The sequence below is a fragment of the Schistocerca gregaria genome, chromosome 8 (genome assembly GCF_023897955.1).
Source record: "Schistocerca gregaria isolate iqSchGreg1 chromosome 8, iqSchGreg1.2, whole genome shotgun sequence".
NCBI lineage: Eukaryota > Metazoa > Arthropoda > Insecta > Orthoptera > Acrididae > Schistocerca > Schistocerca gregaria.
The window spans coordinates 256735251-256752185 of NC_064927.1; the positions used below are offsets into that span (position 1 = coordinate 256735251).

Here is a 16935-nt window from a genome sequence, read left to right on the forward strand (position 1 = left end):
TAAAGGTAGGTGTATTATAACTTTGATAGTGATGTTTCGAGTAATGAGAACTTTTTGATGCCGTAGAAATTTTCTATTTTTTGTGGATATGATATACTGACTGTCATAACGCGATAATCACGGGTTGGCCTGCTTCTAAGATTTGATTTTTTTAAAAATGAGTCAAGTCATATAAATTAATTTACGGGAGCTCCACTGATCATGTAATGAATAAGACGATACTTAATTCGGGTTGCGTTTATGTCTTTTTGGGGTACAGTACATTTGGTTACTTTAGTATTCACTGATATCAGAGCTTCAACTATCTTAGGAAAATAATATAAAATACAAGTATTCTGACTTTTTAGAATGCCACTTCATACGTGGGCACATACTGTTGCAGCCGGCATCAAATTAAGTGCTTTCCTGTGCAGGCAGACATTCAAGCTAAACTTTGTGTGTCAATTTTTGAACGGAGGATTCAATTTGGGACGGCATACACGAAAACACTGATGGTTGTGCAGGTACATAAGGTACAGATTGCTCTGTGTTTTAAAACTAAATGAAATATCTCTTAATTAGGGTATTACTTGGTATATATGTGTATATTTCATAACTAAAAATAATCACAGAAACAATTACATTATGAATGCTGAGCAATATTAAAACTGTATCAAAACACGGAAAACACTTCTTCAAGCAACAAACAATTTTTTTCCTAGATGCATCTGGTTTACTAATTTAGTTCACTATTATTAATTTTTGTATCTGAAACGGGCTTAATTGACTTTGGCAATAGTGCACATTGTCTCATTTATATGCTTATTTAGAACTCATATGCGAATATGAAGAAAAAGTACACATGATTTTTTGATTTAATTTCTGCGGCATTGTGCAGTATTTACTTGATATGATTTGCAGTGCTTCTGTCGAATAAAATTTTAGTACAGTTTTGAATTGGTAGACTTTTTCCATTCGTAAAAACAAACTTCTCATGAAAAACATTTCTGGTTTCTGAGTAAAATTACTTCCTATTCATACTTTTCCTTTAAATTAGTCTTATACATTATTCTTCTGTCGGAATGTCCCTACTTTACTATTTGAGCAAAGAGTACCAACGTTCTCTCGGCAATAATCTCATATTTTAGGTGAAGTAGCCATTTCAGCTCAACATGTTAATACAGACTGGCAAAAGAATAGAGATATATATATATATATATATATATATATAACAATGATGTTTGTTCTGCTTTCCTCCACGTTTGGCTTACTGGCTTAGTTTCAAGACTATTCGCATTGACTTCTCTCCACAGGTTTCATGTTCACCGAAGTATTTAATTTTATGTGAAATTTCACTCTCGCTGACTCTTCACTGGCGCTCATATCCTGGAGAAAGACACGTAGTTTTTCAGCTCGCCGAGAAAAGCGAGCAGCGGTTATCGGCTGATCGGTTAAAATGAACAACATATCAGTGTAACAAATATTATCTGCGAGTGGCGGTAACATGTCCATCACTTCCGTCTCTCGGCTGTCCCGAAATGCTTTTCTATGCGCACTTTTTTCCTGCTTTTCCCCACCGTATTGTGAGCAGTGCAGGAGTGAGATGATGTGAAAGGGATGAGGTTTCCACCTCACAGGCAGACCCTGATTGGTCGCAGCGCGGGGCACAGTCTCTGGGCTGGCCAATCACGATTCGGCTTCGGGGTCAGGGTCTGTGCTGATGTTGTTGAGCAGGGTGTACGAGTCCCGGAGTATGAGCAGCCGGTGCTGGCCGTTGACGATGAAACTGCTGCCCCGGCGCAGAGTCTTTTTGCCCCTTTCCAGGGTCTCCTTCGTGAAGACGACGTTCTTGTATGTGCGCACGAACATGAAGGCTAACACTGCCAGGCCGGCTACGATGCAGCCGTAGTTCAGGATGGGTACCGCTATGTCAGCCACAGTTGTCGCCAAGAAGATCCACCGCTTAATCGGAGGAGTCAGTTCTTCAACCCCCTGTCGACAAAAACACACATTTGAGAAGTTATAAAAAATAAGTTATGAAAAAATAAATTATGAAAAATATTAGATATAAGTATCCAAACAGAGAATAAACATAATCTATTTCTACATCTACAACGTGATAACTGTAAGAGGGACGAGTTGTGAGGGGAGTGCGGGGAGAGAAGGAAGCAAGCATTGGCTGGCGAGGGGGGGTGGAGCCGTTAAGAGGGGGGGGACAAGGTACGCCTACCAGTTGCAGTGCTGACACTACAAATTGCGCGTCATGCTTACACGAAAGCAGACGAAAGGCTTGGAAGTAAAACTCTCTTTAAATGTTGTTCGTAAACGAAACGGATATCGTCATGTACATTAAAATCTCTCCCATATATATATATATATATATATATATATATATATATATATATATATATATATATATATGCGCTCACAAACCATTCATCCGATTTCCATGAAACTTTGGTAAGTTGTTCTCCGAACACCCAAAAGAGTAATAGACAATGTTTCAACAATTACGTCACGGTAGCATGCGTGGCGCAATTGTTAGGTAAAGGCTTGAAATGCAGGGGACCTGAGTTCGACTCACACTACTCGCAATTTTTTTTTCATTCCCCGCAACGTTGAACTATTCATTATAAAATTTAAATATACTTAAACAGGTCATATAGTATAACGTAACTGTCAATCTCTATATATAAAAATGAATGTATGTACGTTTGCCCTCTGTGCGTTCCCAAACCATTCATCCGATTGCGATGAAATTTTGGCGATTTGTTGTCCGTAAGCCCACGAAGATTCCTAGCCGAATAAAAAAGAAATAACACACATTCTTGAGGAAATATGACGTCATAAACAATGAGATGCCACCGCGGGAATGAGAGCACTTAGCGACTAGCAACAAATGTTACATACTGTTTCAAACCTTTACGAAAATTTTTCTCGCTGACCCCCCCCACACACACACAAAATAATGAAAGGAAAAGGGTTGTCGCTTACTACATTTTCTCAGTACATACCGTATATCTGCCGCAGTAGGCATGACGTTTTAATGTATTATTTCGTTACTATTAACTCTAATCGCAAAATATTTCGCATACAGTATCCACATACATCAGTAAATGTACCGGCAAATTTATGTCTCTTCAAGACATATAATTCAGAAGATATTACGTGGTAAACATAGAGATGCGTGAAAAAGTGCCGCGTCAGGCATGACGTTTTGTTCTATTATTTCTTCACCACTAACACTATTCGCAACACGTTTCGCAAACAACACAGTCAGCTACGTAATGTTGGCAGCAGTCGAAACTGCTTGCCTACCGAAGCCTCCCGACGTTTACCGACTTCTACCGATTCAGGACTAGGGAGAGGTCTGCCATCTAAAAGTTTACACACTGTACGTGATTACTCTGCTATTCACAATAAAGTTCCTGGCAGAGGGTTCAATGAACCACCTTCCTGCTGTCTCTACCGTTCCACTCTCGAACGGCACGCGGGAAAAAACGAGCACTTAAATTTTTCCGTGCGAGCCCTGATTTCCCTTATTTTATCGTGATGAGTCCTACACACCGATGAGCCAAAACATTGTGACCGCATGCTAAACGTAATTTATTTCGTTCCTAAGACGGACAGACACCACTTATTCTGCGCGTCAGCGGTCCGAAAGTACGTGGAGGTATGCGGCATTGGATGTCTACGCACAGGTCATGAAATTCGCGTAAATAACGGGTCGCTGAAACTTCCTGGCAGATTAAAACTGTGAGCCGCACCGAGACTCGAACTCGGGACCTTTGCCTTTCGCGAGCAAGTGCTCTGCCAACTGAGTCACCCAAGCACGACTCACGACTCGTCCTCACAGCTTTACTTCTGCCAGTACCTCGTCTCCTACCTTCCAAACTTTACAGAAGCTCTCCTGCGAACTTTGCAAAACTAGCACTCTTGAAAGAAGCATATTGCAGAGACATGTCTTAGCCACAGCCTGAGGGATGTTTTCAGAATAAGATTTTCACTCTGCAGCGGAGTGTGCGCTGATATAGAAACTTCCTAGCAGATTAAAACTGTGTGTCGGACCGAGACTCGAACTCGAGAACTTTGCCTTTCGCGGGCAAGTTTCTGAAAACATCCCCCATGCTCTGGCTAAGCCATGTCTCTGCAATATCCTTCCTTTCAGGAGTGCTAGTTCTGCAAGATTCGCAGGAGAGCTTCTGTAAAGTTTGGAAGGTAGGAGACGAGGTACTGGCAGAAGTAAAGCTGTGAGGGCGGGGCGTGAGTCTTGCTTGGGTAGCTCAGTGGGTTGAGCATTTGCCCGCGAAAGGCAATGGTCCCGAGTTAGAGTCTCGGTTCGGCACACAGTTTTAATCTGCCAGGAAGTTTCATAACGGGTCGCTGGTTTGCGTTCGCGGTGATGACGCCCGATAGCGATTGAGATGGGTTCCGTGAAATTTACTTCAGACGAATTTGGTCTCCGAGATATCAATACGAATTCACTATAATGCCCCTAAAACCACTGTAGCGCGGTTCTGGCTTCGAAACATGGACAATTGTACTGCAGGAAGATGACATCACTGTCGGGGAAGAAATCAAGCGTGGAAGGATGCAGGTGGTTCGCAGCTGACAGCGTGTCTTCGATTACTACCACAGGTCCCATGTAAATGCACGAGAACGTCTCCCGTAGCATAATACTGCTCCCAACAGCCTGCGTCCGCGGCGCGCTGCACTTTTCAAGCAGCCGTCCACCTCGATGACAGCGCTCGAGACGACGACCTTCGACATAGTGTATCAAAAATTTCATTCACCCGAGGAGCCGACACGTTTCCGTTGATAAACGGTAGAATCCCGATCGTCCAGTGTCCACTGCAATCGTAACTGGCGATGTCGTCAGGTCAACATATAAACACGTAGTGGTGGTCGGCTGCGGAGCTCCCTGTTCAACAACGTACCATGAACGTTGTGCTGTGGAACACTTGTGCGTGCATCAGCATTCAACTCAGAAATGCCACAAGTCACCATCTATTCTACTTTACAGAGCAGACAAGCCTCCGAACCGCACGTTCTGTGTAGAGTCGTGGACGTCCAGCCATTTAGCGCCCAGTGGTGGTTTTACTGTACTCCTTTTCGTAGATCTCACGACAGTAGCACGTGGACATTCGACTATCTTCGACGTTTTTGAGATCTCCGTTCACAGGCTGTGCGTAATAATAATCTGCCCTCTGTCAAAGTTGCTTATCTAAATGGATTGCAACCATCTGTAACCCGTATCTTCTTTAAGGTGGTCTTCGTCCATGTCCTCTCCGTTTCCATACTTGTGTTACCGCGTCACGTGCCCGCGACATCCAACGTAGGGGTAGGCAGTGATCACAATGTTTTGGCTTATCAGTGGGTTATTATGGCGTGCAAGTGGGAAAGTGGGTGCACGAAGTGGGATGGAAAATACTTTCCGATATCACAAGAGTGCTTTTTGTCTTTGTCCCATTCCGCTCTTTTGCTGTTGCCTCCACTGCTAGGAAAACCTACTTGACCTTTATAGATTTACAAAAAGCATTTGACATGGTTAATTAGAAATTGTTATTCCGAACAATGAAGAAAATAAATCTTGATTAGACTTACAGAAGATAATCTGGAACCTGTATAAAAGGCAGGAAGCAGAGATAGAAGTGAATGGTGTGAAGAAGAAAGCAAAAATAAGGAGGGGAGTAAGGCAAGGATGCCCACTATCACCATATTTGTTCAACTTATTTATTGAAAAAACCACTGAAAAATTGAAAAGAATAACCAAAGGAATTAAAATTAACGGGGAACGAATACACTGTATCCGTTTTGCAGATAATATAGTAGTATGAGTACTTGCTGACTCAGTACAGGAAATGGAGTTTAATTTGCTAAAATTTGCCAAAATCCTAACAGAATTTAATCTAAAAATTAACAAGAAGAAAACGAAAACTATGGTAGTGGAGAAGACAAAAGAAAATGGCAAAGTTAATATTAAACTAGAAGATGATGTTCTAGAAAAGGTTGAGAACTTTTGTTATTTGGGGAGCACAATCACTGTCGACAGTAAATGTATCACAGATATAAAGAGAAGAATAGCCTTGGCAAAGCGAACTTTCCAAAATAAAAGGAATTTACTAACATAAATCATATAAGCCTAGAAAGTAGGAAAAAGTTTGGCAAAACTTTTGTCTGGAGTGTCTTAACACACGGATGTGAAGTGTGGACTCTGGGAAAGGCAGAGAAAGACAGACTGCAAACAATGGAAATGTGGATATGGAGAAGAATGACGAAAACAAGCTGGATAGATAGAAAAAGTAATGAACAGGTCTTAAGAAAAGTGAATGAGAACAGGATGCTGCCAAATTATATAGGAAGAAGAAAATCAAAAATGATAAGGCACATAATGAGACACAACCAGTTCCTAAAGAATGTATTTGTAGGAAAAGTTTTAGGGAAAAAACCAAGAGGTAGGGAAGAGCAACGTATTTTAATAACTTCAAAGAAGATATGGGGATAAAATCGTATGAAGAATTGAACAGGATGAGAATGGAGAGAGGGACTTGGCTAAATCGACAAGGCACAGCCTTTAGTTTATGACGACTCTGCCTAGAAAAAAAATAGTATGCTCTGAAAACTCTCACTGGTTCTTGTTTAATGAATACTTGTCATCGGGATGAATTTTCATTCTGCACCCGAGTGTGATCTGATAATGCAACTTCGTGGCAGATGAAAGCCGTGTGTCCGACTGTGACTTCCACGAGTGATAAACCGGCAAGTTTCGTAAGAGAACGTCTGTGAAGTTTGAAAGTAGGAGATGAAGTGCCCTCGGAAATAATGCTGAGAGGACGGGTCGTGATCGTGTTTGGACAGCTCCGTTGGTGGAGCGCATGGCCGCGGAAAGCAAAGGTCCCGAGTCTGAGTTTCTGTCCAGGACAGTTTAATCTGTCCAGAAGTTTCAATGTTTATATTTATTTTATCAATTTCGATCGGAACACACACGACCGTGAGAATATGGTTTTCATTTTTTTTTTTCTGCCGGACTCTTTCCTTTGCCTTGTTTCAAACTCAACAGCATGAACTGTCCATGATTGCGCAACGTTTTTCTTTTAATTATCCTTCCACTCGGCGGCAGTACATCGTCTCACGTGTAACTGAGTTTTGTCAGGATAATGCCCCATCCTGCCACCAGGAAAGTAGTTGGTAATTACGTTAAACTGAGTTATTTTACCGTCCTATTGGGTATGTTTATTCGGAAAGGAAATGACTAGTGTAACGTGTGCTATCAAGAATAGCAGTAAACCAAGTCTGTGCGTAGCAAATTTGAATTAAGTTTGTACTAAGACGTTTGCCCGATTTAGGTACTGCACTTTATAACTTCAGGCTTTAATAGATGCGTAAGTGTAGTCTCACTATCATTGCTATTTCTACATTTTTATGAGAAAGATTCTGTGCTGAGTAGTTTTGTTACATGCCAGTTCAAGAGAAGATCAGATTCCCTTTCAGAGGATTCTGTTTTCAGTGGCGCTTTGTCGGTGTTTACTGCATTATCTTTTTGTTGCCAGCTGCTGGTTTCAGTACAAAGAACACTCCGCGAAAACCACATGGCAGAAAAGAGCATTTTGGAGCTCCTTAAACTTAGGATATCTCTGGTAGAGGCTTTGTTAGCTTATCTAGACATGATGATGGAGCAGAAGAGAACGAAGCGCTTTTAGAAGATGAGTTAGGCATCTGAAGAAAGGCAAAAATATGCAAACATACTCCAAAACCAGGTTTAAATTAAGGATATGATGGGTTTCCTCACTGACTGGCAATGGATAGCGTTTTGTCACCACGCACGTGTCAATACGTGTATAGCCGTAGCAGGACTAAAACTGCGTAAAATGCAACCAGTAGCTCTCTGTCTCGCAAGACGAAATGGTTGTCTGGAACACTTTCACAAAAAGCGAAGGAATCTGCACCATGTCTCTGCATGACAAAATTGTAAATTCTTTGCTGGTATTACATTTTAAATATTAGTTGGAAAGTGTGTAATACTTTGCTAGCATTTGTCTCAACATTAAAATAAGAGCAAGATTGTATTCACTACTGTTGTCCACAATACCCGGTATCTTACGATGAGTCATTTGACAATTAAGCTGAAATAAAAACTAACCTACACGATCGTGCTGGAGCTTTTCCCATTAAATTCTTAGTGAAAGAATTTTTTTTCTCTCATTTTGCGTCGTCTGATAGGCCAAAACATTCAGAGAACTGAAATTAAATCATCATATGAAAGAGCGTGTTTCGTTGTGGAAACCCACCCATAATGAACATTGCAGTGGCTGACTACCTTCACGACACCTAAATTAAGGTGAAAATCTGCACCAGATGTTCTACGCGCATCCAATGCTATAGGCTGACGGGACAGAATGACGTCATTGGCTGGGGTGTCACAAGGGTCCCTTGTCACTGCGCATCGCATCGCATCGCATCACATCGCATCGCTACCCACCTTCTTACATCTTACATCTTACATCCACACCTCGACAGCAGTGACAAAAGGAATATAATATATGAGACTAGGTACTCTCGGACAGAGAATATTTCAATGAGATTCTTCAGAGTCTGGTAACCAGGCCGTGATGCGATTAAACTGACGACGGTTCGGCTACTATCGCCAACATCGTGATGAAGGTTGCAGTAGCGGAAGCCTGGCTGCACTTCAAGGAGAATTTTATTGAAAAGGATTATACGATGTTCTGATATGATGTGTAAAACTGCTCTACTGAAAAGTGCCATCTTCGTAGTTCGCGAAATTAATACGCCCATTACTGAAGTGAACTGTAGAGAACAAGAGCAAGGAAGCTATGACGCAAATTTCAAAGCTAATGGGGAAACCTACTTTGAGAAAACTCAGTTTTATAGTAGTACAAAATTGAAATAGCGAACAAACGTACTGCAATTTAAACTGCACATATGCTTCACATTGATTACGCCACTTGACTCTCATTCCACGTGAATGTGTGGAATATCAGAACTTGAGGTCTCTTAAATATGAAGTATTGTGGGGGAGCCAGTTGTACCTCAGCCGGGCATCTTAATTTAGTGTCCTGTGTTTTCCCTGAAGCTCCTTAGGCGAAATCTCTGATAGTTCCTTTACCACCACCATGACAAATTACTTCTTCACTATTGAGCCAGAGTCAATATTCGGTGCTATATTGTTAGATCAACAGCTAACAAAGAAAAATACGTTTACAACACTTAAATTGGATCTTTCACTGCTCACCTCTTCCAACCAGATGATGGGAAACGTTATAGAGGGGAAGTTTGAGACTACCGACGCGCTGGAACGTTCTGTCCTCAGATTAAGCTGCACCCGAACTTCGCCTTCGACTGGTACTCCCAGTTTCTGAAAAAGAAAAGCACAGTTCGGTGAAGTTATGTTAGCGTTATAGCAAGTTGAATATGTTTATTCTACTGTCGGTGGAAGGAACATAATGCACCCCACTTGTTTATTGCTTTTCAATACACATATGTTAATAATGATTTTGTTCATGATTCATATTCAGTATCTGCAGATGTAGCGAAATGATAGCTACTCATACCTTTTGCATACTTTTTGTGCTATTAGAAATACATATTTAACAAAATGTTCGTTGACCCAAGGATTGCTGTTCGCACTCGTATTTGGTAATACGTCACTATAAAATTTCTTGTTAAAGTTAAGTCGTGGGGCCTTGGTTAGCAGGAATACGGCGAGGGGCAAATAGAGCTACCCAACTAAAAAGCTGTTTTCTTTTCTTCTTCGCGCAATTTGGCACGTTTCGTCGGCAGAGTGAGTCTTGTGTCAGAAGTGTACATGTTGAATGTAGATGACTATGATGAATGTGTGTGCACAGTCGAGTACAGTGTTCGTGTTGTATTACAGTGGGTGAAGGAAGAGTGTGAAACCCGATGCCAGTACATTGCCTGTCCCTCTCTACCACCACTGAAAAGGGTGTCGATAGGAGGACAGATGTATCCACATCAACAATGACATATGCTCTCACACCATGAGACACTGCGGAGGCATTAAGATTACAACTCAGGACAATGGCGCAAGGTCTTAATTATCAGGAAGTGGTGACCACTACCACCACCACCACCACCACCACCACCACCACCACCACATTATCTCCTGAGCCACGTACTAGTGATGAAAATGTGAGTATTCGAAGTGGATACTTCTGAATAAAGAGCCACTGCCCAAGTGTACATTGGCGACATGGAGCGGGTATGTAATTTCCTAAGGCTAGCAGCACATAGCTGTTTTCTACTACATACAGAGAATCCCGCAACAGTCAATCATTTTATTATTATTATTATTATTATTATATTAGTACTGAAGAAGCCTTTAGGAACCACAAAACACACGACTTAAACAGAACGTTTGCAAATAAAATAAAAGAATACCTCCATGAAACCTTTGTTTCAAGAAATAAAAGGTTAAATTGACACTAACTAATAAAGAAAATCGTCAAGAATTAGTCAAATATTTCTCACGACTTTTGAACTGCTCACACTCAAGGACGAGATTCCCTGGATTACAACCAGAATACGCGTGTGAAACTACACTACCGCCAACTCAAGAAGAAATTTATAGTCACAGTAAAAAGCTCAAAAATAATAAGTCATCGTGAGAAGACGAAATTGTAGCTGAACTAGTGAAGAACCTTGTTCGAAATTCCTTAAAAGAGATCACTCAAATTATCCAAGAAATTTGGCAGACTGAAAATGTTCCAGAGAATTGGAAATGCGCACTTATTCATCCATTGGACAAAAAGGTAGCGATCAGACGTAAAAAAAAAAATGAAATACAGAGGTATTTCACTTTTGACTGCCAGCATTTCATCCACCTGTCTCCTAAAGAGCACGCAAGAACAACTAGAACATACAATTTCAGATTACCGAGCAAACTTCCGACCTAATAGGTCGTCGACCGGAACATATCTTGGTTTAATTTTTGAAATAATTTTAAGATTAAATTATTTCAAAAATTAAACCAATCAGACCGAAAAAAGGAGCCTGCATATTCATTGGTTTTCAAAGAAACCTACGATTTTATAGATAAACAATCTATATGCAGTTTTCTATAAGAACGTGGACTAGACATCAAAACTCTAAAACTGATCAAAAAAACACACACAAACCAAATCGAAATTTAAATTCATAGATAAAATTTCGGAACATTCTTAGTTAAAATAGGAATGAGAGAAGGAGATGGGATCCCGACAAGTTTTAGACAAGTTTTAGAAAAAGTAGTGAAATAATGGAAAATGGAACTAAGAAAACAAAACTTTTGGAAGCCAATCCAACTAGGAACATGTCAAGGGAAGTTGAACGTTCCAAATCGAGACCCTCAAAGAATGTCCAAAGGAGGTTGGCCTGCAAAATCTCCTTAAAGGAGACTGAGTTCATGTGGATACGGACTGCAAACAATCGAGACAACAGAATAAGTATCAAACATCAAAACTGATATAAGAAAGAGAGGAATGAAGTTCTATGGACATCTAGACTGATAACCTGGAAACAGAGTAACTGTAAGTGTATTGGACTATGTGACATCACTTACAGCATGTTGAGGAGGATTTGACAAAAGCAAAAATTGACGTAAGAAACATATCAGGCAGGGATGCATTCAGAATCAAAATTGGTATCTGGAAGTTTACTCTAGGAACCAAAACCATACCGACCAAATGGATCGAAGAAAGAAAGGAGGCCTTTGGGGAGAAAATGAAAAAATATTGGGAAAGTAAGAACAATCCTAAGAAAGACTGAAAATCACCTGCTTATTGTTATCGGTTGGGGACATTCGTTAATAATAATACTAATAATAATAATAATAATAATAAACAGAGGTGATATCTGCTAGCTGATGTCCGTTGTCCTGGTGCAATGACTAGACAGCAGTAAAGACATTTAAATGTTCTTTGTATTGGTAAATTGATATTGGTATGAGAGAGAAGCTTGTCCAGTTGCTGGATCTGTGATGGTAGCAGCAGCAATGAACTTAATTTCGCATAGTTTTAACTCTTCGAGCCGGTAGCAGTATACAGTTTTGCACGACTCACACTGTGCAATAGGCTTGCCAACATTGGCCAACATACCGTAAGTATAACTTTCCTAAGTTACAGCTTTTCCGTTAAAATCGACTGCGAAAAAGAGAACTGCACATTTTTCATAGCGCAGCGCAACCTTTTCTTTCTCACAGTTCATCGTTAACAGAAAGCCTGTACATCATTGTTTAAAATAATATATAACCTACGTCTGTCTGAATGTTTGTTAGGGAGCATCGTGTAAAAATTTTAAGTATATCTATGAAGAACTTGGAGATTTTTGCTAAAACCTTTTCTTCATTGTACGCTGGTGTGCAAAAATTAAGGTCGAAAATAACTTTCGTATGATGCGTCAGACTTGCATGAAAGTCTTCGACCATGCATGAAAGTAACTGCTTCGATATAGTACAGAAGGTAATTGACAGAAATATGCAGTTCAACGAACGGAAGCGACAGTTCTATTCGATGCGTGATGTATTCTCGTATGGTGAGAGGCGGGAACAATTAACCCACTCAGGAACCTAGTCGACCATGGTAAGTTGATGGTCCAGAGGTTATGGTGTGGGGAGGCATTATACTGCACCGACCTCCAAATCTATGAACACTGCACACATATCGGTCAACGTTATTGAGGGTACTGTACTCCTTCGCCTGCGCTTCTTTTCAGGGGTGCATTCTGCCCTGACTTCATATTTATGGGTAACAGTGCGCAACCGCATCGTACAGGGCAGGTGGAAAAGCTCTTGGGACGACGCTATATTCGGCAAACGGGCTAACCTGCTCGTTCATCCGAGTTAAATCCCGTCGAGCACGTATGGGATCCGTTGGGAAGACTTACTACAGCACGTCCACATGCAATGACACCATCCAGCGGTTGTCTCTTGCGCTTGTTGAAGAATGGAGCGCCCTATCACAATAACTCCTTCCCGATCTTGTGGTCAGGATGGGAGCACTTTGCAGACCACGCATTGCCGTCCGTGGCGATCTTACACCCTATTAAGAACCGTGTCCTGCCTCTTGTAGTGTCTGGGTGACCGTCATGAATCGCAGTGATTTCAGTATAATTATTGTCCTCTAATAAAAAGTGACATTTCTGTTCGTAGCATTCGTATTTTATCAGTTACCTACTGTACTATGTAGTACCATTTTTTTTCTATATGTGGTCCAAATTTCTTGTAGCTGTATTACTAGATGTTCCGTCAAAATCTTGTCAGTAGAGGTTTTTCTGACATGAGGGATCATTTTGGGGAGCTCAGGAACAGTCACTCTTCGATGTGAGAGCACCGCTGCCTCCACTTTTGCGATTGTTTCGTCAGAAACAAATGGCCGTCCGGAACGGTCCTCATCATGGTCGTCAGTACATCCGTTCTTTAACTCCCTGCACCATTTGCGCACGTGTTGTACGCCCATACATTGTCTCCATAGATTTCGCACAGCTGGCTATGGATTTCTGCCGGAGTAATGTTTTTTGCAGACAGGAAGCGGACCACCAAGCACAAGTACACCAACAAGTACACCAACAAGTACACCAACAAGTACACCAACAAGTACACCAACAAGTACACCAACAAGTACACCAACAAGTACACCAACAAGTACACCAACAAGTACACCAACAAGTACACCAACAAGTACACCAACAAGTACACCAACAAGTACACCAACAAGTACACCAACAAGTACACCAACAAGTACACCAACAAGTACACCAACAAGTACACCAACAAGTACACCAACAAGTACACCAACAAGTACACCAACAAGTACACCAACAAGTACACCAACAAGTACACCAACAAGTACACCAACAAGTACACCAACAAGTACACCAACAAGTACACCAACAAGTACACCAACAAGTACACCAACAAGTACACCAACAAGTACACCAACAAGTACACCAACAAGTACACCAACAAGTACACCAACAAGTACACCAACAAGTACACCAACAAGTACACCAACAAGTACACCAACAAGTACACCAACAAGTACACCAACAAGTACACCAACAAGTACACCAACAAGTACACCAACAAGTACACCAACAAGTACACCAACAAGTACACCAACAAGTACACCAACAAGTACACCAACAAGTACACCAACAAGTACACCAACAAGTACACCAACAAGTACACCAACAAGTACACCAACAAGTACACCAACAAGTACACCAACAAGTACACCAACAAGTACACCAACAAGTACACCAACAAGTACACCAACAAGTACACCAACAAGTACACCAACAAGTACACCAACAAGTACACCAACAAGTACACCAACAAGTACACCAACAAGTACACCAACAAGTACACCAACAAGTACACCAACAAGTACACCAACAAGTACACCAACAAGTACATACTCATTAGAAAGTACATACTCACTAGGAAGTACATAAATAACATACCTGAAAGTTGATGGGTAAGAAATGACTTTGGTTCATGCTAATGATGAAACATGTTTATAGCAGATGACCGACTTGTTTAGATAGAGTTACGGAACACGCAACATTGACTTACAGATATGTGACACATTTCTCCATCGTTAATGAAAACCTGTATGATAATTTAAAAAAAAAGTGTCTTTAGTTTTGAATTTATAATGATCTTAGTTAGCTGTACTCAGGAACTGAGCGAAGAGTTTGTCAGTGGTCAGTGCAAAACAGCTTTCACTTACCGGCTGAATCTTGAAAAATGTCTCATGTTTATCCTTTTCAGGTTTCAGTCCTACGACGGCTTCAAGGAGTGACGGGTCAGCTTTGTAGAAGTGCGGAAACGACAGGTAGACTGGAGCGGCTGCGAAGCAAACAAATCCATCGGTTATACTCTTTTCAGTTTGTACATTCAACGACGTAGATTTAAACAGACGGATAGCTTAGGCTCTTATGCTTATAACCAGTCAGTCTACAACAGGCAAGCATTACTATTTAAACTTCATACAGATATCGTAGTCTCTAGTTTTTCTGTCAGAACTGTACTGTATATTGTCTTAGATTACGCTACTAATAGAAACTGAACAGAAGTTATAAAACAGCGTTCATATATAAACGTAAACTGTATGTACGGAAGTTTCGGCACCGCATATGTTCAGAGAGCGATGAGTTTCGTTTCAGGAAGGCTAAAGCCACCCGTGTGGAAGTTATAACGTTATTCGTGGCAAAGGAAGTAAGACATACTGAAAATGAAGGCTTAGGGTGTTATTGGTTGACCCACAACAATTGTTCAATAGCGTGAAGTTCTGTAAGATGATCTAAATTTTCAGGATAATGCTAATATGCTGTGGCTAACGGGGACGAATTTGGGACAGTAAGAATAAAAGTCCAAGAACGAAGTGCTCCGATTAAAAAGGATACAAGCCAGGGAGGCAGACTTTCTCCTACACTGTTCGAAGAAGCAAAGAAGGATATTTAGATCAAGCTTCAACAAGTAGAATTAAAATTCAAGGTAAAATCATGTCTCTGACAAGGTTCACTGATTACATTGTTATCCTCTGTGAAAGTGAGGACGAATTTCAGGACCTATCTAATGAAGTCTAATGAGCGGAATATGGATTGAGAGTTAATCAAAGAAAGACGAAGGTGTTGAGGAGTAACAGATGTGGGGATTAGCGGCACACAAATCAAAGTTAGCAACCGATTCTCTACTATGCTGCAAGCAAAATAATGTATCACGAGCGTAAGAACAGGAAGAACACAGGAAAAGAGAATTCCTCGCCAAAAGAACGCAAGTATTATCAAAAGTAGGCCGTAATTTGAGAAAGAAATTACTGAGATTCTACATTAAAAAATAGTCTGCTGCACCAATACGGAATTATCCAAATTGATCGAAAATAGGTACATGTGATGTACATGTACAGACAAATTATTACAATTTCAGGAAAAACCCAAACCGTTTAACGAAGAGAAAGAGCTTCACAAAGTGAGCTAGTTAGCAACAGGTTGGCCCACCTCTGACCCTTATGCCAGCAGTTATTCGGATTAGTATTCATTTGTAGTAGTTGTCGGATGTCCTCCTGAGGGATGTCGTGCCAAATTCTGCCCAACTGGTGCGTTGGATCGTCAGAATCCCGAGCTGGTTGAAGGTTCCTGTCCATAATCTTCCACACTTTCTCAATTTTTGGAAAGACCCGGTGAACTTTATGGCCAAGGGCAGGATATAGCAAGCACGAAGACAAGCAGGAGAAACACTCGCCATATGCGGGTGGTCATTATCTTGCTGAAATGTAAATCAAACACGGCTTACCACCAGCGGCAACAAAACGAGGCGTAGAATATCGTCGACGTACCGCTGTGCTGTATAAGTGAGGCGGATGACAACCAAAGGTGTTTTATTATGAAAGAAATGGCACTCCAGACCATCACTTCTGGTTTTGGGCCTTGTGGCGGGCGACTGATTGGCATCCCACATCCAACAGCTGTGCGTAGCGTCCCCAGAGAAGTGTTCGGCCTGGAATCTCATTGACGGGAGTAGAATTGTCTTCAGCGACGAATCCCGCTTCTAATCCAGCCCCAAAGACCAGCGATGGGCTTACAGATATTTTTGTCGTTTGTAATAGGTAAGAGACAATGCTTGTATGCAGGGTGTTACAAAAAGGTACTGCCAAACTTTCAGGAAACATTCCTCACACATAAATGAAGGAAAGATGTTATGTGGACATGTTTCCGGAAACGCTTAATTTCCATATTAGAGCTCATTTTAGTTTCGTCAGTATGTACTGTACTTCCTCGAATCACCGCCAGTTGGCCCAATTGAAGGATGGTAATGTTAACTTCGGTGCTTGTGTTGACATGCGACTCATTGCTCTACAGTCCTAGAAAAAGATTTTCTGTGAACGTTTGGGCAGGCATTGTTGGTAATGTCTTTATTAGGCCCCATGTTCTTCCACC

The 16935-nt window shown here is 41.1% G+C and overlaps 1 protein-coding gene across 1 annotated transcript in view; it reads right to left on the reverse strand.

Moving 5' to 3' along the window:
• Positions 1-557: 557 nt before the first annotated feature.
• The window catches only part of LOC126285438 (scavenger receptor class B member 1), a 403446-nt gene continuing 387068 nt past the window's right edge, over positions 558-16935 (reverse strand). Inside the window, exons 8-10 of the mRNA XM_049984826.1 lie at positions 14727-14845; positions 9233-9355; positions 558-1971 (exon numbers count right to left, since the gene is read on the reverse strand). Of these exons, the coding sequence (XP_049840783.1) occupies positions 1666-1971; positions 9233-9355; positions 14727-14845 (548 nt within the window). The 3' untranslated portion in view covers positions 558-1665. The remainder of the gene's footprint in view (positions 1972-9232; positions 9356-14726; positions 14846-16935) is intronic.